This window comes from Oncorhynchus gorbuscha, linkage group LG24 (genome assembly GCF_021184085.1).
Source record: "Oncorhynchus gorbuscha isolate QuinsamMale2020 ecotype Even-year linkage group LG24, OgorEven_v1.0, whole genome shotgun sequence".
Taxonomy (NCBI): Eukaryota; Metazoa; Chordata; class Actinopteri; order Salmoniformes; family Salmonidae; genus Oncorhynchus; species Oncorhynchus gorbuscha.
Genome location: NC_060196.1, coordinates 47932447 through 47959688, shown reverse-complemented (window position 1 = coordinate 47959688; position 27242 = coordinate 47932447). Strand labels below are relative to the sequence as shown.

General features: G+C 42.0%; 1 protein-coding gene across 2 annotated transcripts; it reads right to left on the bottom strand.

The window, feature by feature from the left end:
• Window positions 1–4670: 4670 nt before the first annotated feature.
• On the bottom strand, window positions 4671–19568 carry LOC124012960 (sorting nexin-10B-like). Of its 2 annotated transcripts, none has more exons than XM_046327057.1 (7): window positions 19387–19568; window positions 10228–10267; window positions 9444–9530; window positions 9160–9260; window positions 8025–8123; window positions 6043–6249; window positions 4671–5825 (listed from the first exon to the last, which is right to left on the bottom strand). In XM_046327057.1, exons 2-7 carry the CDS (start codon window positions 10252–10254, stop codon window positions 5642–5644), a joined length of 705 nt encoding a protein of 234 aa, XP_046183013.1. In that variant the 5' UTR covers window positions 10255–10267; window positions 19387–19568; the 3' UTR covers window positions 4671–5641. The 2 variants fall into 2 exon arrangements, with proteins under 2 accessions (XP_046183013.1, XP_046183014.1); XM_046327058.1 differs by lacking the exon at window positions 19387–19568 and adding an exon at window positions 15434–15488.
• Window positions 19569–27242: the final 7674 nt, after the last annotated feature.

The following is a 27242-nucleotide window of genomic DNA, read 5'->3' as shown; positions in this document are numbered from 1 at the left end:
GTGTGCGGCGCGTGCAATGCTCGGATATTACCCAGCGTGCCCGTTAATAAGGTCAAACAAACACTTACTGTACAGTTTGAATATCACGCTTTCTGTACGAGTGTGCATGGTGCATGTGTTAAGAGTGCCATATGAATATCATTAGGTCTCTGTACTACTGCAGAGTAGGGAGTCATCATCTCACAGCTTCACTGGCTTAAAAAACGCGTCAGGTAGCCACGCGGTTAAGAGCGCTGAGCTAGTAACCGAAAGGTTGCTGGTTTGAATCCCCGAGCTGACTAGGTAAAATAAATATGTTGAAGTGCCTTTAATTGCTCCTGAAAAACCGCTCTGGATAAGAGCGCCTGTTAAATCCCTGAGAGGACGGGCTGGCTAGGTCTTTGGTTAAAGTGGGCTGCAGGACAGGAGTGGAGGGAGACCAATGCCGTCTTATTTGAGCCTTCACCTGTTTTCCCCACTTACCAATTTACGTGCTGCACAGTATTCCTACCTGCCACAAATTGACACAAAGAAGCACACACAGGTCCTGCTGCTAACAGGTAAAACCTTGGAGTGTTTATTAACAGATTAATACCCCCCCAACCCCCCTTTAAATGAATACAGCTCACCTGGCAGAACTGACTGGGTGCTGCTGGTGACCAGCTCAGGAGTAGTGGAGCAGGAAGAAATACACCAACAACATAACTCATCAGCACACAAACCAAGGCACGTGACAAACCAAGGCACGTGACAAACCAAGGCACGTGACAAACCAAGGCGCGTGACAAACCAAGGCGCGTGACAAACCAAGGCGCGTGACAAACCAAGGCACGTGACAAACCAAGGCACGTGACAAACCAAGGCACGTGACAAACCAAGGCGCGTGACAAACCAAGGCGCGTGACAAACCAAGGCGCGTGACAAACCAAGGCGCGTGACAAACCAAGGCGCGTGACAAACCAAGGCGCGTGACAAACCAAGGCACGTGACAAACCAAGGCACGTGACAAACCAAGGCACGTGACAAACCAAGGCCCGTGTTCGGTCTGCTGGCCTGTCTTTGTGAGAGGGGAAGTGACATTAGCAACTGTGATACATTGTCAGAACGCCCAAATCACAGTCTAGTCAGCACTCTGCCAGACCTGACACACACTTTAATAAACTAGGTAGCCTACACACATGCAGCCCCCCTCTCCGTCAAAGGGAGAAATACTCCCAGAGCTTAAGACATCTCTAAGCAGTGTGTGAGAGCGAAATAGATGGGAAACACTCCTCACACCACTTCAAATACAGAAATTACTTTTTCGTAGGTTAGAACTCACGGAGAAGGTTAGTAAAATTAAGCAGTTGGAGACCTGTTCAACCTCTCTTTCATATCGTCTGAGATCCCCAAGGATTGGAAAGCTGCCGCAGTCATCCCCCTCTTCAAAGGGGGAGACACCCTGGACCCAAACTGTTACAGACCTATATCCATCCTGCCCTGCCTATCTAACGTCTTCGAAAGCCAAGTCAACAAACAGGTCACTGACCATCTCGAATCCCACCGTACCTTCTCCGCTGTGCAATCTGGTTTCCGAGCCGGTCACGGGTGTACCTCAGCCACGCTCAAGGTACTAAACGATATCATAACCGCCATCGATAAAAGACAGTACTGTGCAGCCGTCTTCATCGACCTTGCCAAGGCTTTCGACTCTGTCAATCACCATATTCTTATCAGCAGACTCAGTAGCCTCGGTTTTTCGGATGACTGCCTTGCCTGGTTCACCAACTACTTTGCAGACAGAGTTCAGTGTTTCAAATCGGAGGGCATGCTGTCCGGTCCTCTGGCAGTCTCTATGGGGGTTCCACAAGGTTCAATCCTCGGGCCGACTCTTTTCTCTGTATATATCAATGATGTTGCTCTTGCTGCGGGCGATTCCCTGATCCACCTCTACGCAGACGACACCATTCTATATACATCCGGCCCGTCCTTGGACACTGTGCTATCTAACCTCCAGAAGAGCTTCAATGCCATACAACACTCCTTCCGTGGCCTCCAACTGCTCTTAAACGCTAGTAAAACCAAATGCATGCTTTTCAACCGTTCGCTGCCTGCACCCGCACGCCTGACCAGCATCACCACCCTGGATGGTTCCGACCTTGAATATGTGGACATCTATAAGTACCTAGGTGTCTGGCAAGACTGTAAACTCTCCTTCCAGACTCATATCAAACATCTCAAATCAAATCTAGAGTCGGCTTTCTATTCCGCAACAAAGCCTCCTTCACTCATGCCTCCAAACTTACCCTAGTAAAACGGACTATCCTACCGATCCTCGACGATGTCATCTACAAAATTGCCTCCAACACTCTACTCAGCAAACTGGATGCAGTTTATCACAGTACCATCCGTTTTGTCACTAAAGCACCTTATACCACCCACCACTGCGACCTGTATGCTCTAGTCAGCTGGCCCTCGCTACATATTCGTCACCAGACCCACTGGCTCCAGGTCATCTACAAATCCATGCTAGGTAAAGCTCCGCCTTATCTCAGTTCACTGGTCACGATGGCAACACCCATCCGTAGCACGTGCTCCAGCAGGTGTATCTCACTGATCATCCCTAAAGCCAACACCTCATTTGGCCGCCTTTCGTTCCAGTTCTCTGCTGCCTGTGACTGGAACGAATTGCAAAAATCACTGAAGTTGGAGACTTTTATCTCCCTCACCAACTTCAAACATCTGCTATCTTGAGCAGCTAACTGATCGCTGCAGCTGTACATAGTCTATCGGTAAATAGCCCACCCATTTTTACCTACCTCATCCCCATACTGTTTTTATTTATTTACTTTTCTGCTCTTTTGCACACCAATATCTCTACCTGTACATGACCATCTGATCATTTATCACTCCAGTGTTAATCTGCAAAATTTTAATTATTCGCCTACCTCCTCATGCCTTTTGCACACAATGTATATAGACTCCCCTTTTTTTTCCTACTGTGTTATTGACTTAATTGTTTACTCCATGTGTAACTCTGTGTTGTCTGTTCACATTGCTATGCTTTATCTTGGCCAGGTCGCAGTTGCAAATGAGAACTTGTTCTCAACTAGCCTACCTGGTTAAATAAAGGTGAAATAAAAAAACAAAAAAAAACTGAGGTTAAGGTTAGGAAAAGGGCTAGCAAACAGAGTTAGAGGGGAGAAAGGTTGACTCACCATGACAAGGGTTTGGACTATAGAATACTGTCCAGCCATCCCTACCACAGAAGACCCGGGATTTCAAACCCACAACATGCCTCAGAAGCACAGACAACACCATGTTACTGACCCAGAAAAGCTACATCTTGGCAATATAGCACAGAGTTTCTAAACCCAGAGGTGCAACATCGCGAGACTTCAGGATACGAATGCAAAGCAGACCAGGCGGAGTTTGAGAAGTCAATAAGAGAAGTGAAAAATGATTCCTTAGTTCATCCTCACAACCTAGAGTCGGGGCTAATCAAAGGCGTGCCTTAGATTTGACAGCCTGCATATGTGCAGTTTGGCATGAGACGGCCGTTAGACCCGATTGTGTTTATGTGCATGAGTTCAGCTAGCCAATGTCACCTCCAAGTGTGATCAGGGATGTCCATTGGAAAATCAGTTTCTGCCGAGCTTCATACTGTACTGTCTGACTATAGTTTCAGGATTTCGTTGACACAGATTCTTTTGAATCTCCAAATCAGACAAACATTGTGCATCTTAAACTGTGGACATTAAATGAAGGGGATGAATATATTGAACTGGTAATCTCCAAGGGAGCTCATTTTACATGTTACAACACCCTCTACAGGGCTGATAGCACAGAACATCTGGTGAGGCATCCAAAAGCCAACTACACTGACCAAAAACAAAACAAAATAAGATGGGAGTTACAGTTCATAAGGAAATTAGTCAATTGAAATAAATTCATTAGGCCCTCAACTATGGGTTTCACATGACTGGGAATACAGATATGCATCTGTTAAAATTAATTTGAAAAAGTAGTGGTGGATTAGAAATCAGTATCTGGTGTGACCACCGTTTGCCTCATGCAGCGTGACATCTCCTTAGCATCGAGTTGATCAGGTTGTTTGTGGCATGTTGTCCCACTGTTCAATGGCTGTGCAAACTCGTTTTTTTATTGGCGTGAACTTGCTGTCATAAACCTCAATTCAGATCCAAAACATGCACAATGGTGACATTTCTGGTGAGTTGTTCATAGCTCTGCATGCCCATACCATAACGCCACCATGGGGCACTCTTCACAACGTTGACATCAGCAAATCACTGATCCACGACAAAAAAACTAGGTCTGCCGGTTACAGTTGGTGCAGAAATGATTTGGTTGTGCCAACCCAGATTCATTAGCTGGATGTGGTCCTGGGCTGGAATGGTTACACGTGGTCTGTGATTGTGAGGCCGGTTGGACGTACTGCCAAATTCTAAAACGACGTTGGCAGCTCAGGACATTCCTGCAGTAGCACGTCAATTGCATGCTCCCTCAACTTGAGATATCTGTGGCATTGTGTGACAAAACCACACATTTTAGTGGTCTTTAGTCCCTAGCACAAGGTGCACCTGTTTAATGATCATGGTTTAATTAGCTTCTTGATATGCCACACCTGTCAGGTGGATGGATTATCTTTGCAAAGGAGAAACGCTTGAATTGAGAAATAGGCTTTGTGCATATTGAACATTTCTGGGATCTTTTATTTCAGCTCATAGGAACAACACTTTAAATGTTTATATTTTTGTTCAGTATAGATCGTCACTCATAACAGAAGACATCTAGGCCAGAGGCTGGTGGGAGGAGCTAAAAGACAGGCTCATTGTCATGGCTGGAATGGAAGCGTCAAATGTGGTTTCATATGTTTGATACCATAGCAGCCATCATGATAAGTCTTACAGCACTTCCCACCAGCCTCTTCTAAGCCTACTGAAGTTACTGCTGAAGGAAAGCCCAGGGATAACCTTAACAAGAAACTAAAGCACATTTCAACAAAAATTACTTGGACATTCCAGGATTTCAAAGGGCACCAACCACCAAGTCAATAAACCATCAAGTTAGTTCTTAATTAAAAAAAAAAAAATTGATACTTGGAATACTTTAAAAAGTGAGTCTATACAACACTCTGCCTCCCTTGCTAACCTTATAGCACAGTTTAATTGTGCAAATTATTATTTTTATTTTTTTAAGTATAATTTAAGAACCTTTCCTAGTATGATTGCAGGTAAACCGATTCACATACAAAGGAACAACATGTAAGGCACAAGTTAGAATTCAAGAATGAGATATTGCATTAAGACAACGTTCTGTTTTGGACAAGACTCATTCACGAGCAACACCAGTTGGTCCGCAATAGAGGGTATGTCAATAAAATATCCTTTAAGAAAACATGGCTCAGTCTTTTTTTTTAAAGAACGATGGGGACGCAGAGAGAATTCCAACAGAACCACACCTTTCTACGCCACCAGTTAATCAGAGGTTTGAGAAGCACATCAGGAACAGTAGCAAACAGTCTTGAGTAGTTTCCCAGACAAAGATTAAGCCTAGACATGGAATAAAAAGCACTTGAAAGAATCTCCATTTAGCATGCAGGACTAGGCTTAATCTTTGTTTGGGAAACAGCCCCTTTGTGCGTGTGTGTGGAAGTGGTGTGTCAGGGCTCCATGTGTTCCTGGTCACACGACGACTCTGACAGACTGCTGAAGAATCCCGCATCCCGGATGCGAATGTTGCCGTCAGAATTTTCACAGGTGCTGCAGTCAAAGGGTAGAGGGCTGGGGCTCTGGGGGACCCCAGAGTCATGGCTGTGGCCCAGACTTGACGTGGTGCTGGTGAGGCTGAATGTACGGAATAAAAAGGGCAGAGGTCATGTCGGCTTGCTTCGTTTCTCCGACAGCAGCTGATATCAAATCATGCATTTTTTCATAGACAATTGCTGTTGAGAGTCAATGGATGTCATTGAAAAACAGTTTTAATCAATCTGTAAAATTTTGTACGAAATCTGTAGCTTCTTGATATGCCACACCTGTTAGGTGAGTTCATACCGTTACTTACCTTTCACAGTCTGAGTTGAAGTACACCTTGCTGCCCTTCTCTATGGGGAAGCGTGTGCGGTGACAGTCGCTACACATCTGGATGGCCTGTGCCACTGTGTAGCGTGTCCGGCCCAAGACGCATGCCTCCATCTTGGTCGTACTCAGCTGGGATTGGAGGAACAGGTGCACTCTACTGTCAGACAGCAGCAGGGGGTCCTGGAGGATACTGGGGACGAGGAGAAAAATATGAATTTGTTGGCTAATTAATGAACAGTGATACATACAACCATCAATAACACCACACAAGCCATATTTTCAATTTGTTTTTGAAGTTAACGGTGCTCCAGGTTACAAAGTGTGTTAGGAGATTAAGTGAATCGTTATTCTAAGCTCTGGTACCCTATGCCAAATCTCTATGACAGGAGAAACTAGGCAAAAATGAGATCAACATTGTAATCAGTACATAAGTGGCTTCTGTTTCAAGTGGAGTGGAGGAAATGAATTAAGTTGCTGGTAAAAGCCACTGGATGGCGTTTGGTGCCATAAATATAACATCTTATACAGAGGCTTTACAAAGGAAATGTCATACTAGAGGAAAATCTGAATTCATGTGATGGAATTATATTGCTATTAATTTGGGATAGAAATATCCACCCAAAAATGTTCCCTAATGTACATAAGAACATTCCTGGTCTTCTACTGGCTCTGACACGTTTTGTTTGTAAATTTGGTTATTGGAGCGTGCCCCTGGCTTTCCCTTAAATTGAAAAAACAAGAAAATGGTGCCATCTGGTTTGCTTAAAGGAATTTGAAATGTACACTTTTGATACTTCAGTATATTTGATCAATTACATTTACTTTTGATACTTAAGTATATTTTAAAACAAATACTTTGACTTACTCAAGTAGTATTTTACTGGGTGACTTTGACTTGTCATTTTCTATTAACACATCTTTGCTTTCGTATGGTAATGGGTATTTTCCACTACTGCAACTAACCAACATTTTATTTTTGGGTTATTAAACTAATTGACAAACATCAGTTCAATTACTTGAATTCCATTTAGTTTGTGAGGCCAATGCTGAGAGAGATATCAGGTCAGGGGCTGTGGGACGCACGCCTGAAGGGAGTTGTAGTTTTCATTAAGCAAATATTCAGCGTAAAAACATGGTAATTAACTACAATGACCATAATCCATTCGAACCTGATCTAACATCTCTAGAGAGACCTGAAAATAGCTGTGCAGCGATACTCCCCATCCAAGCTGAGAGCTTGAGGGGATCTGCAGAATAGAATGGGAGAAACTCACCAAACACAGGTGTGCCAAACTTGTAGTATCATACCCAAGAAGATTTGAGGCTGTAGTCGCTGCTTCATCAAAGTACTGATTAAAGGGTTTGAATACTTATGCAAATGTGATTTACGTTTATTTTTAATATATTTGCAAAAATGTAAAAACCGTTTTTTGCTTTGTCATTATGGGGTATTGTGTGTAGATTGATGAGGGAAAACATTTAATCAATTTTAGAATAAGGCTGTAAAGTAACAAAATGTGGATAAAGTCAAGGCTCTGAATACTTTCAGAATGCACTGTATAGCTGTTCTCGTCTGGCTACTACTGCCCGAGATGGTGACTTTAAGGAATGAAAAGTAATCAAATAGAAACTTAGTCATATTATTTTATGTCATAAGTTAATGTTCACCATTTTTGGCTCCATTTCTATTAGAAAGCTCAACTCATTGTAATGTCATTTCATAATGTATTTTTTAAAATTCACGAAGCTGAGATTTTTTTCAAATCTAAACTAAACGACTTCCAAAAGCACTAATTGTTCATCACTATTGACCGGACAACCACTTGAGGTAGGAAAACATCTGACAAACTGACTTTGGTTACATCAGATCCATAGATGTCTGGATCATCCCTTCAAACCTTTTGAACATGCAAAACCTGGCAGCCATTCATAAGGCTGAGGAGAGGAATAAACAAGGACACTTACATCTCTAGAAACTCCCGCAGGCCATTCATCCTCTGGTTGACCTTGTAGGGGTTTTTCATATTGAAGAAAGGGTTCCGGGGAGGCAGTTTGGGCAACTCTCTGGAAAGGGACAACAGTGGCTTTCAATGTGGCACTGTCATAGGATGCCACCTTTCCAAAAAGTCTGCCCTGCACCTGTCAACAGTAAGTGCTGTTATTGTGAAGCGGAAACGTCTAGGAGCAACAACAGCTCAGCTGCGAAGTGGTAGGCCACAAGCTCACAGAACAGGAATGCCAAGTGCTGAAGAGCATCTATCCTCGGTTGCAACAGAGTTTCAAACTGCCTCTGGAAGCAACGTCAGCACAATAACTGTTCGCTGGGAGCTTCATGAAATGGGTTTCAATGTCTGAGCAGCAGCACACAAGCCCAAGATCACCATGCACAATACCCAGTGTTGGTTGGAGTGGTGTAAGCTTGCAATCATTGGATTTTGGAAATGCGTTCTCTGGAGTGATGAATCAGGAGAATGCTACCTGCCCCAATGCAGTGCAAACTAAAGTTTGGTGGAGGAATAATGTTCTGGGACTGTTTTTCATGGATGTGGAGAGGCCCCTTAGTTCCAGTGAAGGGAAATATTAACACTACAGCATACAATTAAATTCTAGACAATTCTGTACCACCAACTGTGGGAGCATAACAATGCCCCGTGCACAAAGCGAGGTCCATACATAAATCGTTTGTCAAGATCAGTGTGGAAGAACTTCACAGGCCTGCAAAGCCCTGACATCAACCCCATCAAACACCTTTCGAATTAATTAGAATGCCGACTGCGAGCCAGGCCTAATCACTCAACATCAGTGACAGACCTCACTAACGCTTGTGGCCGAATGGCAGCAAGTCCCGCAGCAATGTTTCTACACTAATGAAAAGCCTTCCCAGAAGAGTGGAGAATGTTATAGCAGCAAAGGGGCAACTAACTGCATATTAATGCTCATGATTTTGGAAAGAGATGTGGACACCTGCTCGTCGAACACCACATGACCAAAAGTATGAATAGTCAACCCCTGAAAAACAAGTGCATACATCATTGCAGGAGTGATCAAATGATGCAGTGAAGAGGGCCTACAGTGAACTATCACTATGGATTATACGTACATGAGCATAGTGTTGTCCTGCAGACGCTGCCGGAGCCAAACAAACTCACTGTATCGCCTCCGCACAGAGGAATTCTTCTTCCTAAAACACATGCTATTGGTCTTAACACAGGAAGAAGGTAAATCAAATTAGCAGAGGGTTTATAGCCAATATTACCCCACTTCAGATTGTCATGAAGTTAGAAGTTGACAATAAATACACAGCTTCCTCAATTTCTCAGAAGCTGAAGATGTTAATGTTTAATGATGTTCATCAAGTGAAGCGTGCCGTGCAGTAGTACTCACATGTAAACAGATCTCATAGTCAACGTGCTGGTGCCAGAAGTCATCTTCGTGAAATTGTGGCTCCTGGACCCAGACACTGACAAACTCCTGCAAAAGAAAGAACAGTGTTCAGAGGGGAACTGTGTGGCAATTTTTTTGCTCAAGAGCAATGAAGTCACAGGAGAGGAAACATTTTCAGCAGAAATGTTACCCAACCTGTCAGTGTGATTTTTTTTAGTTGTGCTTTTCTATAAACCAATTTCTGTGTTCATGCAAGTGACTAAACTAATCCTCACTATCAGTATCTGCAATTTGGCAGTACGCCCAGAACCTTGTTTAGAGAAAGAAATCTCAGTTTCATTGTCCCAGCTTAAAGAAACCTTGAGGTATTGGTCAGTCACATGAGTATAGCAAACATTATGAATAAGCGAAATCATGCAAATTTAACTTGTCAGTATTTAAGGGAAGTAATGGGACTGCCACGTTAGAGCTCACATCAGACCGGTACTTTATGCACTGAAGTTTGACTGACCCCCAGCTTGCTGACAAAGAGTATTAATTTAAGACACTTAGTGTGGAGTGTAATCATTTTCACAACAAGGAAAAACTAAACAGTATAGGTTTAATAGAGAGTTAATGTTCACCAGCTCTGCCTTCGTCCTTGACAACTACAGCATGTGCAGGCTTTCCAGACCAGCACTAAAACCCAATAAGGTGTATTGGCTCTGGGCCAAGAACAAAAGTCAGCACATCCTATAGCTCTCCATGAGCAGGATTAGAGAGTCATGACAGGTCTATCACTTGCCTGTTTCATTAGACTGTCAATCTCCATCGTAGACTGGAATCTGGGGGAGATGGGACAGAACCACATTCAGTCAATTGGAAAACTGGCAAGAATGAGGTTGTGCTTCTCTAGTAACGGATTTTCTACAGTTCTATTACGTTAAACCCATCAGAGAGAAGAAAAAAAAGGCAATGTTTTATCAAACACTTTCTCTGGCACACAAAGCCTACCCGACCCTTTCAAGTTCTCCTCTAAACTAGGGCTGAGAATTGCCAGGTAACTCGTGATACGAAATCGGGACACTTAGGTGGCGATTCAATTGCAATTTGAAGTACCAAACATATAGCTCAATACACGTCTACTGCAGTGAGACAATAGAAATGAGTTGATCAGTCAGGGAAATAAAAAGCTGAATTATTGGCTCACTATTGTTTTTTAAAGATTGAGAACAAGCTACAGGATGAAAAAAAAAAGCTACAGGATGAAAAAAAAAAGAGTTTTGGAGCAGGTACAGCCCACTAGCGCTAGCTAACTCTAACAGAAAATATTGTTACTTGTTATCAAAGTACCAATATATTGTCCAAAATAATATCGCAATATGCAAGAGATTTTTCACCCATCCCTACTATAAACCAGGCCGCAGAGTAAACGACTTGATTCTCCATGCACCTGGATAAACGACATTCATATGCCAGAATCATTTGGCAACTTTCTGTATTCAACACAATACATCCTGATATTCTGTTGCAAACTTGCAACCATGGACGCCAATGTGCGCCTCACCTCAAGTCAGTGGGTTCTCACCAGTCGGGTCAGAAGAGTGCTGTTCAATGCGAACACATCAGACCCACAAACCAGCAATACAGGTATACCCCATGGCAGTGTCCTTTTGCCAGTTCTGTTCACACTCTACATCAACAATTGTACCCCTATAAGAATCAGGATGCGCACAGTAAAATATGATACAGCAATTGTTGATTTAATAGGTGACAATAAGGGATCATAGCTTTCACCTGATCAGTCTACGGCACAGTTTCCCAAAGTCGGTCCTTGGGACAATCCTGGGTGCACGTTTTGGTTTTTGCTGTAGCACTACACAGCTATTCAAATAACCAACTCATCATCAAGCTTTGATCATGTGAATCAGCTGTGTAGTGCTAGGTCAAAAAACAAATCTGCACTAAGGGAGGCCCTAGGACAGAGTTTGGGAAACCTTGGTCTACGGCACAGAAAGAGCATGTTTTGCAAAAATGTAAAGTTCAGTCAATTGAGTTCTATTCGCAGGCTACAGTAAAATGTTTAACGTGTGCAATGATGTGCCAAAGGAATCTGATTTGAGTGCATTATAGGGTAAACAGTTAAGTGATATGTCAAGGTGCCGATCCATCATTATTGTGTAACTAATGTTAGGGAATGATTCTAATGGAGAAAGCTGATCAGAGAGCAGCCCTACCTTTATTTTGAACTATCAGTAGCAAAAAACATGATCCAGTGACACACTCACAGAACGTTCTCACTGTGTGGCGTTTTTGGGAAACACATGTTACGTCTTCGGCTGTTGTAGGACAGATGCATTGTTAAAGAGTTCCATAACTATCAGGAAACCGGGCCCAGATCTGCAAGAGACATGGGGCCCATCCACAGACATACCATTTCAATTTCCTCTTTGTATTAACCTATGGCACTATACTTGACTCAAACCTCACCTGGACACCAAACAGAAGTTAAGGACAACTACAGTACCAGTCAAAAGTTGACACCTACTCATTTTACAGATGCACAAACAGCTCTCAAGGACAAACAGCAATCACCAACTCAGAGGCTGCTGCATACATAGAGAAGTCATTGGCTACTTTAACAGATCACTTAGTCACGTCAAGCAATGCACTCTAATGTTAACATACCTTCGTCATATCACATGTATATACAGAATGTTATGCCATCTATTACACCTTGCCGCTCAGCCATCCATATACAGTTGAAGTTGGAAGTTTACATACACTTAGGTTGGAGTCATTAAAATGTGTTTGTTAACAAGAAATGTGTGGCGTGGTTGACAAACTGTAGTTTTGGCAAGTCGGTTAGGACGTCTACTTTGTACATGATAATTGTTTACAGCTTGGAAATAACCAATACATCTCATGACTTTAGAAGCTTGATAGCTAATTGACATCATTTGAGTCAATTGGAGGTATTAAGGCCTACCTTCCAACTCCGTGCCTCTTTGCTTGACATCGGAAAATGCAAAAAGAAATCAGCCAAGACATCAGAAAACAATTGTAGACTCCACAGGTCTGGTTCATCCTTGGGAGCAATTTCCAAACACCTGAAGATACCACATTTATCCATATAAACAATAGTACACAAGTATAAACACCATGGGACCACACAGCAGTCATACCGCTCAGGAAGGAGACACAGTCTCCTAGAGAGGAACTTACTTTGGTGTAAAAAGTGCAAATCAATTCCAGAACAGCAAAGGACCTTGTGAAGATGCTGGAGGAAACAGGTACAAAAGTATCTATATCCACAGTAAAACGAGTCCTATAGCGACATAACCTGAAAGGCTGCTCAGCAAGGAAGCCACTGCTCCAAAACCACCATAAAAAAAACAGACTACGGTTGGCAACTGCACATGAGGACAAAGATCATACTTTTAAGAAATGTCCTCTGGTCAGATGAAACAAATTTAACCATTTGTCCATCGTTATGTTAAGAGGAAAAGCAAGAAGCTTGCAAGCCGAAGAACACCATCCCAACCATGAAGCACAGAGATGGCAGCATCATGTTGTGGGTGTGCTTTACTGCAAGAGGGACTGGTGCACATCAACAAAATAGACTGCATCACGAGGGAGCGAAATGATATGGCTATATTGAAGCAACATCAAGGCATCAGTCATGAAGTTAAAACTTGGTCGCAAATGAGTCTTCCAAATGGACAATGATCTCAAGCATACATCCAAAGTTGTGGCAAAATGGCTTAGGACAACAAAGTCAAGGTATTGGAGTGGCCATCAAAAAGCCCTGACCTCAATCCCAGAGGAAATGTGTGGGCAGAACTGAAAAAGCATGTGCAAGAAAGGATGCCTACAAACCAGACTCAGTTTCACCAGCCCTGTCAGGAGGAATGGGCCAGAATTCACCCAATTTATTGTGGGAAGCTTGTGGAAGGCTACCCAAAACATGTAAGTCGCTCTGGATAAGAGCGTCTGCTAAATGACTTAAATGTAAAATGTAAAAATGTGACCCAAGTTAAATGTAAAGGCAATGCTACCAAATACTAATTGTGTAAACTTCTGACCCACTGGGAATGTGATGAAAGAAAGAAATAATTATATTCAGACATTTCACATTCTTAAAATAAAGTGGTGATCCTAACTGACCTAAAACAGGGATTTTTTACTAGGATTAAATGTCAGGAATGGTGAAAAACCAAGTTCCTGCATTGGTAAACTTCTGACTTCAACTGAACATATTCTCATTCACCCCTTTAGACGTGTGTATTAGGTAGTTGGAGAATTGTTAGATATTACTGCACTGTCAGAACTAGAAGCACAAGAATTTAGCTACACTCACATTACCATCTGCTAACCATGTGTCTGACAAGTTTTGATTTGAAGGGTTTCTTTATTTGTACTGTTACCATAAGATTCAGACAAACTGAACAAGTTCCACAGACATGTGACTAACAGAAATAACATGTCCCTGACAAAAAGGGGGGGATAAAAAAATAGAAAAAAGTCAACGTAGCTGGTGGCCACACCAGATACTAAGTACTGCAGTGAATCTCCTCATGGACTGCAACAGATTTGCCAGTTCTTGCTGTGAGATGTTAACCCACTCTTCCACCAAGGCACCTGCAAGTTCCTGGACATTTCTGGGGGGGGGGGGGGGCTCGGTGTAAGGCTCATTCCGTCCACGATAACGATAAGCGCGAATCCGACAATCACCCCTGGTGAGACAAAACCGCAACTCGTCAGTGACGAGCACTTTTCGCCAGTCCTGTCTGGTCCAGCGACGGTGGGTTTGTACCCATAGGAGACGTTACCAGTGAGGTCAGGTGAGGAACTGCCTTACAAGCCCTCACTCCAGCCTATTGTGGACAGTCTGAGCACTGATGGAGGGATTGTGCATTCCTGGTGTAACTCGGGCAGTTGTTGCAATCCTGTACCTGTCACGCAGGTTTGATGTTCAGATGTACCGATCCTGTGCAGGTGTTACACGTGGTCTGCCACTGCGAGGACGATCAGCTGTCCGTTTTGTCTCCCTGTAGCGCAGTCTTAGTTTATATTGTAGAATAGTGAAGATGTCAAAACTAAGAAATAACATCTGAATCTTGTAGTGACCAAAAATTTGACTAGTCAAAATATTTTAGATTCTTCAAAGTAGCGACCCTTTGCAAACGCTTGGCACTCAACCAGCGGAGTTCCCATATATGCTGAGCACTTGTTGGCTGCTTTCCCTTCAGTCTGTGGTCCAACTCAACTCAAACCATGTCAATTTGGTTGAGGTCGGGTGATTGTAGAGGCCAGATCAGATACAGCACTCCATCACTCTCCTTGGTCAAATAGCCCTTCCACAGCCTGGAGGTGTGTTTCAGGTCATTATCCTTCTGACAAACAAAATGATGTTTCCACTAATGATGGTGTATCACTGCAGAATGCTGTGGTAGCCATGCTGGTTAAGTGTGCCTTGAATTTTTAAAAATCTATTAAAATCACTGACAGTGTCCCCAGCAAAGCACCACCACACCATGGTGGGAACCACACATGCGGAGGTCCGTTCACCTACACTGCATCACAAAGACACGGAGGTTGGAACCAAAAGTCGCAAATTTGGACTCACACCAGAAGGACAGACTTGCAGTCTATTGTCCATTGCTCATGTTTCTTGGCCCAAGCAAGTCTTCTTATCGGTGTCCTTTAGTAGCGGTTTCCTTGCAGCAATTCAACCATGAAGGCCTGATTCACAGTCTCCTCTGAACAATTGAAGTTGAGATGTGTCTTACTTGAACTATGAAACATTTATTTGGGCTGCAATTTCTGAGACTGGTAACTAATGAATGTATCCTCTGCAGCAGAGCCAACTCTGGGTCTTCCTTTCCTGTGGCAGTCCTCATGAGAGCAAGTTTCATTATAGCACTTGATGGTTTTTGCAACAGCACTGAAATTTTCCAGATTTAGACATGGTCAGTCAAAGTAATGGACTGTCATTTATCTTTGCTTACTTGAGCTGTTCTTGCCATAATATGGACTTGGTCTTTTCCCAAATAGGGCCATCTTCTGTTGATCACCCCTACCTTATCACAACTGGTTGGCTCAAACGCACGAAGGAAAGAAATTCCACAAATTAACAAGGCACACCTGTTAATTGAATTGCATTCCAGGTGACTACCTCATGAGGCTGATTGACAGAATCCCAAGAGTGCAAACCTGGCAAGTAAATGTTTTTATTTTACCTTTATTTAACCAGGTAGGTAAGGTAATGAGGTAAGGAAATAAATAGACCACGGTGGCAAAGTAATTACAATATAGCAATTAAACACTGGAATGGTAGATTGGCAGAAGATGAATGTGCATGTAGAGATACTGGGGTGCAAAGGAGCAATTTTTATTTATTTTTATAAATACCAGTATGGGGATGAGGTAGGTAGATAGATGGGCTGTCTACAGAGGGGGTATGTACAGGTGCAGTGATCTGTAAAATCAGTGGTGTTCGTTTGTTTAGCATGGAAGCACTCTTCATGGAGTGGCACGGGCGGGGTTAAGGATTGCCACCGACCACACACCCCCACGCAACAGTCAGGCTGCTGATACGCATTGACTACATCCCACAGTGACCGTATGCACATATACCAACCAGAAGCCTTGGATTACAGGCAACATCTGCACAGAGAGAAAAGGTGAGAGCTCCCGCTGTCAAGGAGCGGGGACACTAACAAGAATTCCTGCTGGGCTCTGATGAATCATCAAAACAGGTAAAGTATCAATACAGGACTAAGAGCAAAAATCATACTACACCGGTTCTGATGCTTGGATGTGGCAGTGCTTGCAAACTATTACAGATTACAAAAAGGGAAACCCAGCTGCTAGCTGCACCAGTGACGCGAGCCTACCAGCCTCTATGCTCATGTCGAGGCGAGCAACACTGAACCATGCGTGAGCGTACCAGCTGTTTTGGAAGACTTACCACGCTCTCCGTACCCGATGTGATTAAGACCTTTAAATAGGTTATCATTCAGAAAGCCAGAATGCTTACGTACTCTGCACATGAGCTGACCAGCTAACAAGTGTCTTTACAGACATTGTAAACCTCCCTGACCAAGTCTGTAATACCTATGTGTTTCAAAACCCCCATAGTCCCTGTTCCCATCTGCAATCATGAAACGCTTAAAAAAAAGGCACCATCATCCCAGACACCTTGGAACCACGCCATTTCGCATAACGCCCCAACAGATAACACATTCTACACTGCCCCTTCCCACTCAGTGTTCTACACCATAATGCCCTCCAAACTCATCACTGAGCTTGGCATCCTGGGAGTGAACACATCCCCCTGCAAATGGATCCTGGACTTCCTGATGGGCTGCCCCCAGGTTATGAGCGTCAGCATGGCAGATGGGTTGTTGCCCCCTCAGGAGTGTGCTTAATCCTCCTCCTGGACTCCATGTTCACCTATGACTGCGTGGCCGCGCACAACGCCAACATCATTACATTTGACAACACGATAGTGATATAGGCCTCACAACCGACGATGAGACAGACCTGGCAGTGTTGACAACCTCTCCCTCAAAGTCAGCAAGACAAAGCAGCTAGCTGATCGTGGTCTAGAGGAATTTTATTAGTCACATGCGCCAAACACTACAGTGAAATGCTTACTTACGAGCCCCTAACCAAAAGTGCAGTTTCTAAAAAAATTGGAATAATAAAAGATAAAACGAAAAGCGCAGCAGTGAAAATGATTTTAAAAAATACATACACAGGAGGTGCCGGTACAGAGTCAATGTGTGGGGGCAGCGGTTAGTTGAGGTAGTATGTACATGTAGGTAGAGTTATTAAAGTGACTATGCATAGAAGACGAGTGGAGAGGGGAGGGGCAATGCAAATAGTCTGGGTAGCCGTTTGACTAGATGTTCAGGAGTCTTATGGCTTGGGGGTAGAAGCTGTTTAGAAGCCTCTTGGACCTAGACTTGGCACTACGGTACCGTTGCCGTGGATCTGGGGGGGCAGGTCATGCAGGAACTAATGGGATGCTTGAATTTTGGGCTGCATTTGCACAAATTAATCCTGATCCCATAACCCTCACAGCTATCCTCCTATCACAAGGATTATCCAAGTATTGGTACTAATTCTCTCCACCAAACACGTTAATATCCGGTTGCTAAGCATGTTTGTCTAGAGGAAACCAGTGTCAAAAGAAGCTAGCTCACGTCTAAATTCTCTAATTAAAAATACTACCATTCCAACCTCTGCTTTGATTTTAAGCCTCAATTTGCCTAGTTAGAATTATAACAAAGTAAACTGTTAATTCAATTTGAGGCTACATGTCATGTTACATTTTATTTCCAACAACCAACTCCACAATAAATCAGGCTGCATATTCATGGTTTGCACCTCGGTCACAACGTTGCCTTTTATCAATGCCGCAGCCATATTGATGCGTAAAAGTAGAACATGGGCTATTGACTCGTTTAAATTACACTATAGAGCCTTGGGAATACGATGACATTACTAAAGCAGGCACATATTTGGTAAGAAACAGCTTCGCCATCATGTTGTGAAATTTACTTTAGATGGCAATGTTCTCATTAGCTAGCAAAGTTAATCAAATATTGTAAGCATTTCACCGTAATTCCACACCAGTTGTTTACAAAGCACGTGACAAAGATGATTTGATCCCATGTATACCAAACCGCCAGACCCCAGAAATCATTCAACCCCACTATTAATCTGAACTGTATGAAATGTACATTTATCCCATCCACAGTTTGTGATATTGCTCATGATTTCCATTGTTGAATGTATTTATGCACTGTGTGGGGATGTTGTGTTATGTTTGATATTCAAGACACATTTCCCTAAAGGGACAGTGTTCAACCAAAGACAACCAACAGTTCAGACCAGGCATATTGTCACAACAGCAAACCACAACTGCTTAGAGAAGAACTTCAAAGTAAACACTCATGTGGCACCCTACTAAAGTGACCCTACTACACAGATGTTTGGCAAAATATACCAGCATGCCTATCCACAGGAAAACAATGGGGGGGGGGGGCACAGCGGTCCAATGGCAAAGGGTATTTCAGAGCTAGCGTTTAACGGAGTACACTGCCCAGTATTACATAATTAGGAGAATGGACACCATGTTAGTCATAACAATTTAAAAAATATATATACACTGCGAGATTTGGCAAAATACAGACAAACTTATATTTTCCTATAGGAAACAATGGGACAACCTCAGTTGCATGAGTAATTGTTGTTTAAATTTCAACTACCAGCAACGTGGGCAGGTCTCATTTCCAACAATAGCGAAGCAGGCCTTGTGACGTAGTACAATAGGCTGGGAATAGAACTTTCAGAAGGCGAGATGATGCCACAGTGATCAATAGCACTAATAGCTGGCGGGGGGAGGGGGAATGCCCTGAAGCCTGTTTTTTTTTTCATGATTACTTAAACTACATCAAGCAGCTGGGACATAAAATAATATTATGAAACTGGGCTACATGCCAGATGAAATGAACTAGCTTTCATCATGAAATTAACGAGCTTTTATCAGAAATAAACATGGTTAAAAATGTAATGTGTTCAGCCTAGTTTCGGTTGACCCCAAAAGGCTAGGGCCAACTCTTGACTACATGTGTGGGTATGGATGTGAAGATCCTTGAACCACTGCAGCCCCTCATGAGTTCATTTTGAGGCCCAACCCTAGGCTGAAACGAAATTGAGGAAGCCGAGGTTAGACCGCCTGCAATAAACACATTTTGCAAACAGAGACAAATGGCCACGCTCTTGAAATACAGAACAATACTGGAGAAATGGTGATTGCATTCCACAGGTTTGTTTGGCATTTGAACCGTTGCAAACGCACCAGAGTCAATACATGGGAAACTTTACTTTTTCACAACATTAAAAGCATGTTTATCTCTAATAAAAGGCATAGTAAGCCTACGTGTCTTACCCTTTGTATCGGATTATTTATCCTTTCAGCTGGAAATTCGTTAGTGCCGCATGAGCAGGCTATTCTTCACGGAGTGCTCTTTTTCGCGGGTCTGCAGAATTGCAATTCATTTGAATATGATAATGAGGCGCGCGCGCTCTGTTTCCTTACAGTCCAATGCACGTTCACGTTCAACCAAGAACCTCCGCCTGGGACATTTTCATAACTTCTTCGTCGACATCACTATGGTGGGTTTATAATTTATAGTTTATAATTTCAGCTTCATATTATTACAAAACATTTATTTAGGCTATTTGAACTAAGGATAGCTAGCTGGCAAGTGTCTGGAGCAGTTTTCCCAAAAGTAAACGATGTGTAATGTCAAGTTTCGCTTGCTAGCCAAGCAACAACGTCAATGCCACTGTCAAGCCAATCTACTAAATTTACATGATTGAAATATATGAAACTGATCATGACTATATTTAATCTAATTTCACTGCGATTGGTTAGTCAACATGCAATAATACCTACATACTTTGAATCATAGAGATACATTATTTGGGTTTAGATGAACAAAATCTAATTAACTGAACCTACCCTTTCCCCCGTGACTGTGATGCAAACCAATACAAAAGGGAAGTATGATCAGTGATTATGCCTATATACATTGATATTCATGTTATGTGTGTGAGTTGTACAGTAGTAGAACTATCTGCATAAGCTGTATGTGAGTGAGCATCTCACTCTCTCTCTTTCACACAGTCCTCTCAATTCAGTTCAAGGGGCTTTATTGGCATGGGAAACATATTTTAACATTGCCAAAGCAAGTGAGGTAGATAATAAACAAAAGTAAAATAAACAATAAATATGAACAGTAAACATTCCACTCACAGAAGTTACAAAATAATAAAGACATACAAATGTCTTATGTATACAATCGGTATGAAAAAGTTTGGGCACCCCTCTGAGGCTGCATAATAATTTACTTTGTCGTCACAGAAGCTGATCACAGTGGGTTGCCATTAATTTTCTAATAAAATCTGAGTACTGGGGTATTGTCCAGACAAATATTTTTACTGTAGCGATATTAAGTTGTATGAAATTAAATCAGATGTGAAAAATAGGCTATGCAAAAATGTGGGCACCCTTGTCATTCTGATGATTTGAATACCTGTAACTACTTAGCACTGATTAATTGGAACACACAATTGGTTTGGTGAGCTCATTAAGCCTTGAACTTCGTAGACAAGTGCATCCAATCATGAGAAAAGCGATTTAAGGCCAATTGCAAGTTGTTGTTCTCTTTGACTCTCCTCTGAAGAGTGGCAACATGGGGGCCTCAAAATAACTCTCAAATGACCTGAAAACAAAGATTCTTCAACATTATAGTTTAGAGGAAGGCTACAAAAAGCTATCGCTGAGATTTAAGCTGTCAGTGTCCACTGTGAGGAACATAGTGAGGAAATGGAAGACCACAGGCACAGTTCTTGTTAAGGCCAGAAGTGGCAGGCCAAGTAAAATATCGGAGAGGCAAAGGCGACGGATGGTGAGAACGGTCAAAAACAGCCCACAGACCACCTCCAAAGACCTACAACATCATCTTGCTGCAGATGGTGTCACTGCATCGTTCAACAATTCAGCGCACTTTGCACAAGGAGAAGCTGTATGGGAGAGTGATGCAGAAGAAGCCTTTCCTGCACACACACCACAAACAGAGTCGCTTGAGGAATGCAAACGCACATTTGGACAAGCCAGCTTCATTTTGGAATAAGGTGCTGTGGACTGATGAAACAAAGATTGATTTATTTGGTCATAACAAGGGACGTTATGCATGGCGGCAAAAGAACACAGCATTCCAAGAAAAACACTTGCTACCCACAGTCAAATTTGGTGGGGGTTCCATCATGCTGTGGGGATGTGTGGCCAGTGCCGGTACTGGGAATCTTGTTAAAGTTGAGGGTCGCATGGATTCCACTCAATATCAGCAGATTCTTGGGAATAATGTTGAAGAATCAGTCACAAAGTTGAAGTTACGCCGGGGCTGGATATTTCAACAAGACAACGACCCAAAACACTGCTCAAAATCTACCCGGGCATTTATGCAGAGGAACAAGTACAATGTTCTGGAATGGCCATCCCAGTCCCCAGATCGGAATATCATTGAGAATCTGTGGGATGTTTTGAAGTGGGCTGTCCATGCTCGGCAACCATCAAACCTAACTGAACTGGAGACGTTTTGTAAGGAGGAATGTTCCAAAATACCTTCATCCAGAATCCAGAAACTCATTAGAGGCTTATGGGAAGCGTCTAGAGGCTGTTATTTTAGCAAAAGGAGGCTCTACTAAATACTGATGTGATTTTTCTATTGGGGTGCCCAAATTTATGCACCTGTCTAATTTTGTTTTGATGCATATTGCACATTTTCTGTTAATCCAATAAATTCGTTTTACTAATGAAATATTACTGTGTCCATCAGTTATTTGATAGATCAAAATGAAATTGCTGATCCAAACACCCAATTATTTATAAATGGAAATCATGGAAACTGTCAGGGGTGCCCAGACTTTTTCATACGACTGTATATACAGTATTGTAATGATGTACAAATGGTTAAGGTACAAAGGGGAAAATAAATTAGCATAAATATTGGTTCTATTTACAATGGTGTTTGTTCTACACTGGTTGACCTTTTCTTGTGGCAACATGTCACAAATCTTGCTGCTGTGATGGCACACTGTGGTATTTCACCCAGTAGATATGGGAGTTTATCAAAATCGTGTTTCCTCTCTCTCTTTCAGTCTCTCTCTCTCTCTCTCTCTCTAACAGTCTCTCGCTCCCAATGTGCTAACAATTTTTTTAAATGAATTTGGTATCAGCTTTGCAGGTTTAATTAAAAATGGTTTTATCTCATGGATTTTGGATGACCTTGGACTTAATTATTTGTTTCAGGGCTTATTGATAAACAAGGACAACTTTACCACGTTATGATTTGATTTGATTTATTATCCTGGAGGCATAGTTACACACCCAGTCTCATTACTTTGTGTAAACATCTCTCAACTAAAAAAACAACGACAGAAATAGAATATTACATTTGTTTAGCGTCTTCAGCAGTGAAGTGTTTACTTAATCTTTGTAGCTCCCTGATGAAACATTAGGCCTAACATCCAGTACATCCATTACTGTAGTTAAGCATAATCCGTCATTCAGGACACCTATTTTGAGCCCTACATTTTTAGCAAAACAATTTTTGGGGGAGGCTTGCCTGTTATGTTATTTTGGCATAAGTACGTGTCACATATTAGTTTGCAAACAATGTAAAAAATATATACACTACCGGTCAAAAGTGTTAGAACACCTACTCATTCAAGGGTTTTTCTTTATTTGTACTATTTTCTACATGTAGTATAATAGTGAATACATCAAAACTATGAAACAACACCTATGGAATCATGTAGTAACCAAAGAAGTGTTAAACAAATCAAAATATATTTTATATTTGAGAATCTTTAAATACACACCGTTTGGCTTGATGACAGCTTTGTACACTCTAGGTGTTCTAAAACTTTTGACCGGTAGTGTATATCATTGAGTTAATAAAGCCGCATACAAACATGGTCTCTTTTTTTGTTTTCTTGAGTAAGGCAGCTCCAGAATGCAGGTTTTTCTGCATAGCTCAGTGCTTTCTGTGGTGGTGGTGGGGCAAGCCAGCAGCAAATAAGGAGTGTTGCACCATGATTGGCTTAGTGTTCTGTCACTCATGGGGATTCTAGCCCATTGGGTGCTGCCATATAGATACATTAGAAGTGCCCATCCAAGAAGGCTCAAGGTCATTGGCCACAGATAAAGTGATGTCAAATCACATTGTATGTACAGTAGTTTTGATTGGACTGATCATTTCAACATCATACTTATAAAAAATTTAGCTAGCAGTCATCATGAAACAAGTCGACAATCTACTAGAAAATCCTTTTTAATCCTTGTCATTTGAAGAGAAATAATGAAGAGAAATTATAGATAAAACGTATCGGTGCTCATCAGCCATTGGACATAAACATTGAGTGGTTTGGAAGGAATCTGTGACGGTGGCTGTGTGGTCCCAAATCTGGGATTAAGTGGCTCTTTTCCAAATGATAAACATTCAACATTGGCCATGTTGTCAATGACGCATGATTTGTGCTGCACTCAAAACAACTGTTAACTCGGAACTATGAAAACTTGACTTCAGTGAGATCAAGGAAACTGGGAAGTCGAGAATTAACGAGCTCCGACTGGGAAAATACGTTTAGAACGGTCATCCAACTTGGAATTGTAAATCCGTCCTCTTTCTAGAGCCATGACCTGAAGATCAATGACGTCGTCGTGATTCAACCTTGTTTTTCTCCGAGCTCCCAGTTGTTTTGAAAGCACCATAAATCCAGAGAATGCCAGACTGATGACAAAATTTGTCCACGAAGGACTGCCGCGCCACATTCCTGTTCAAGTGAGCACAGCACAACAAGGTGCATCCCAAAAAATGTATTCTATGCTGCTGCAGAAATTATGTAGTATGCCAGGGAGATATGTATACTGTAGCTAAGAAAGTAATACTAAGTGTATGTTGTGTCATAAGATGTTCGTAGCCCAAGTGCCTCACCCTAATAATTTGGTATTTTTATCCCTCTTAATTTCACCTAAAGTTCTGGCTGTTCTACTGTAACGTTAGCCTATAACCTTTTTTAGAGAAATGTAATCAACGAATATTGTAAGAGCTTTCATTGTCTCCTTATATGCCCCTTTATTTATCCTATGGTTCTGAATTGGTGTACAGGGAGAATACTGTAAGATCGGCCCATGTTCTGAATTCTGTCGCTGTACATTTCAAAAGTGCTAAACAAATAGTTATAATGACTACGTCCATCCTAGCTCGCTCATTAATGTCTTAATCGAAATTACGGATTGCCTCTTATCCGCTTGTCGTCCCCTTATGCCATAGTTTGTTCATCTCAATTGCCATTAGATACTACATTTGTTTAAGCAAGTCAGCCATATCAGCTTTAAAAAAAAAAAAAGTAAATTAGTCCGAATTAACTGTTTCGCTGCCAGACAAGGCTCTGCTGATAGCCAGGTGTAGCAGTGGTAATATGTTGGGAATGCTGTCGGGACAGCTTTATGTAAGCCCTAACAGTTTGTTCACTGTTTGTCACCGTTATAGTGCAATTAATGTATTATTTCATTTTGTGTTGTGCAGTGGCTTTGCTGGCATGCATCCCACTTTTTTAAATGTTTTATTCCCACCAAGATTTACATGCTAAAATCGCCACTGGGCATAACTAGATTTACTCTAGGTAACCTATAGCAGGATCATCAACTAGATTCCATGATTTGGATTTGAGAAAGTGCTCGGCTCGTTCTCGACACTGTTGCCGCGTTCAAAACAACTGGGAACTTGGAAATGGGAACTCGTAAATATACAACGTCCGACTTACAGTTGAAGTAGAAAGTTTACATACACTTAGGTCATTAATACACTTTTTCAACCACTCCACAAATTTCTTGTTAAGAAACTATAGTTTTGGCAAGGACATCTACTTTGTGCATGACACAAGTAATTTTTCCAACGATTGTTTACAGACAGATTATTTCATTTATAATTCACTGTATCACAATTTCCAGTGGGTCAGAAGTTTACATACACATGTTGACTGTGCTTTTAACAGCTTGGAAAATTCCATAAAATTGTCATGGCTTTAGAAGTCAATTGGAGGTGTACCTGTGGATGTATTTCAAGGCCTACATTCAAACTCAGTGCTTATTTGCTTGACATCATGGAAAAATCAAAAGAAATCTGCCAAGAACTCAGAAAAACAATTGTAGACCTCCACAAGTCTGGTTCATCCTTGGGAGCAATTTCCAGATTCCTGAAGGTACCACGTTCATCTGTACAAACAATCGTATGCAAGTATAAACACCATGGGACCACGCAGCTGTCATACCGCTCTCCTAGAGATGAATATACTTTGGTGTGAAAAGTGCAAATAAATCCCAGAACAACAGCAAAGGACCTTTTGAAGATGCTGGAAGAAACTGGTACAAAGTATCTATATCAACAATAAAATGAGTCCTTTATCAACATAACCTGAAAGGCCACTCTGCAAGGAAGAAGCCACTGCTCCAAAACCGCCATAAAAAGCCAGACTACAGTTTGCAACTGCACATGGGAACAAAGATCGTACCTTTTGGAGAAATGTCCTCTGGTCTGATGAAACAAAAATAGAACTGTTTGGGCATAATGGGGCGGCAGGGTAGCCTAGTGGTTAGAGCGTTGGACTAGTAACCGGAAGGTTGCAAGTTAAAACCCCCGAGCTGACATGGTACAAATCTGTCGTTCTGCCCCTGAACAGGCAGTTAACCCACTGTTCCTAGGCTGTCATTGTAAATAAGAATGTGTTCTTAACTGACTTGCCTAGTAAAATAAAGGTTAAAAAAAATGACCATCGTTATGTTTGGAGGAAAAGGGGGAAGGCTTGCAAACCGAAGAACACCATCCCAGCCGTGAAGCACAGCGGTGGCAGCATCATGTTGTGGGGGTGCTTTGTTGCAGGAAGGACTGGTGCGCTTCACCAAATAGATAGCATTATGAGGAAGGAGAAGTATGTGGATATATTGAAGCAACATCTCAAGGCATCAGTCAGGAAGTTAAATCTTGGTCTCAAATGGGTCTTCCAAATGGACAATGACCCCAAGCATACTTCCCAAGTTGTGGCAAAATGGCTTAAGGACAACAAAGTCAAGGTATTGGAGTGGCCATCACAAAGCCCAGACCTCAATCCTATAGAAAATTTGTGGGCAGAACTGAAAAGGTGTGTGCGAGCAAGGAGGCCTACAATCCTGACTCCGTTACATCAGTTCTGTCAGGAGGAATGGGCCAGAATTCACCCAACTTATTGTGGGAAGGTTGTGGAAGGCTACCCAAAACGTGTGACCCAAGTTAAATGTAAAGGCAATGCTACCAAATACTAATTGTGTAAACTTATGATCCACTGGGAATGTGATGAAAGAAATAATAGCTGAAATAAATAATTATTTCTACTATTATTCTGACATTTCACATTCTTAGTATCACCACTTAAAATAAAGTGACCTAAGACAGGGAATTTTTACTAGGATTAAATGTCAGGAATTGAGTTTGCATTTGGCCATGGTGTATGTAAACTTCCGACTTCAACTGTAAGTGCGTTCAAAACATCTGGGAACTTTGGGGGGACAAAACAAATTCCGACTGGGAAAAATCAATTTGAACAGTCATCCAACTCGATTTTCCAACTCGGGAACTCTGGCCTCTTTCTGGAGCTCCGACTCTCCGACCGGAAGACGACTGACGTCATGATTTGACCTCGTTTTTCCGAATTCCCAGTTGTTTTGAACGCAGCATAAGTGCACCAGTATGTGCACTTAAATCTAAACACACTGTGATGTATAGCATTGCCCAACAGGAACAATGGAGTGAAAAGTGTTGGTTCCTTTTTTGTCATTCACTCTCAAAGTTCCAGAATGATTGAAACGGCAGCCATATTGGTCAGGGAGAAATCCAAACCAGTCTAATTAAAATCAATGGCAGTGGAGTCATAATCTTGTGAGAGTGCTATTATATGATACAATAGCAGCACTGGTTGCATTTACAATTTGTTTAAGTCTTATCATTAACTGATTTGAGCCAGTGAATGGCTGTGGATTGACTGTATTGCTTAAATGGAATATTGGCAAATTGGCAGTTAATTTTACAGTCAATTGCAGGGTAATTCCTCTAAAACTGTCTGGCTAACTAGCTAACAAACATACAGTGCTGATAAATTCTCAGAATTATTCGTATTTGTCTAATAATGGTGGTCTTAAGG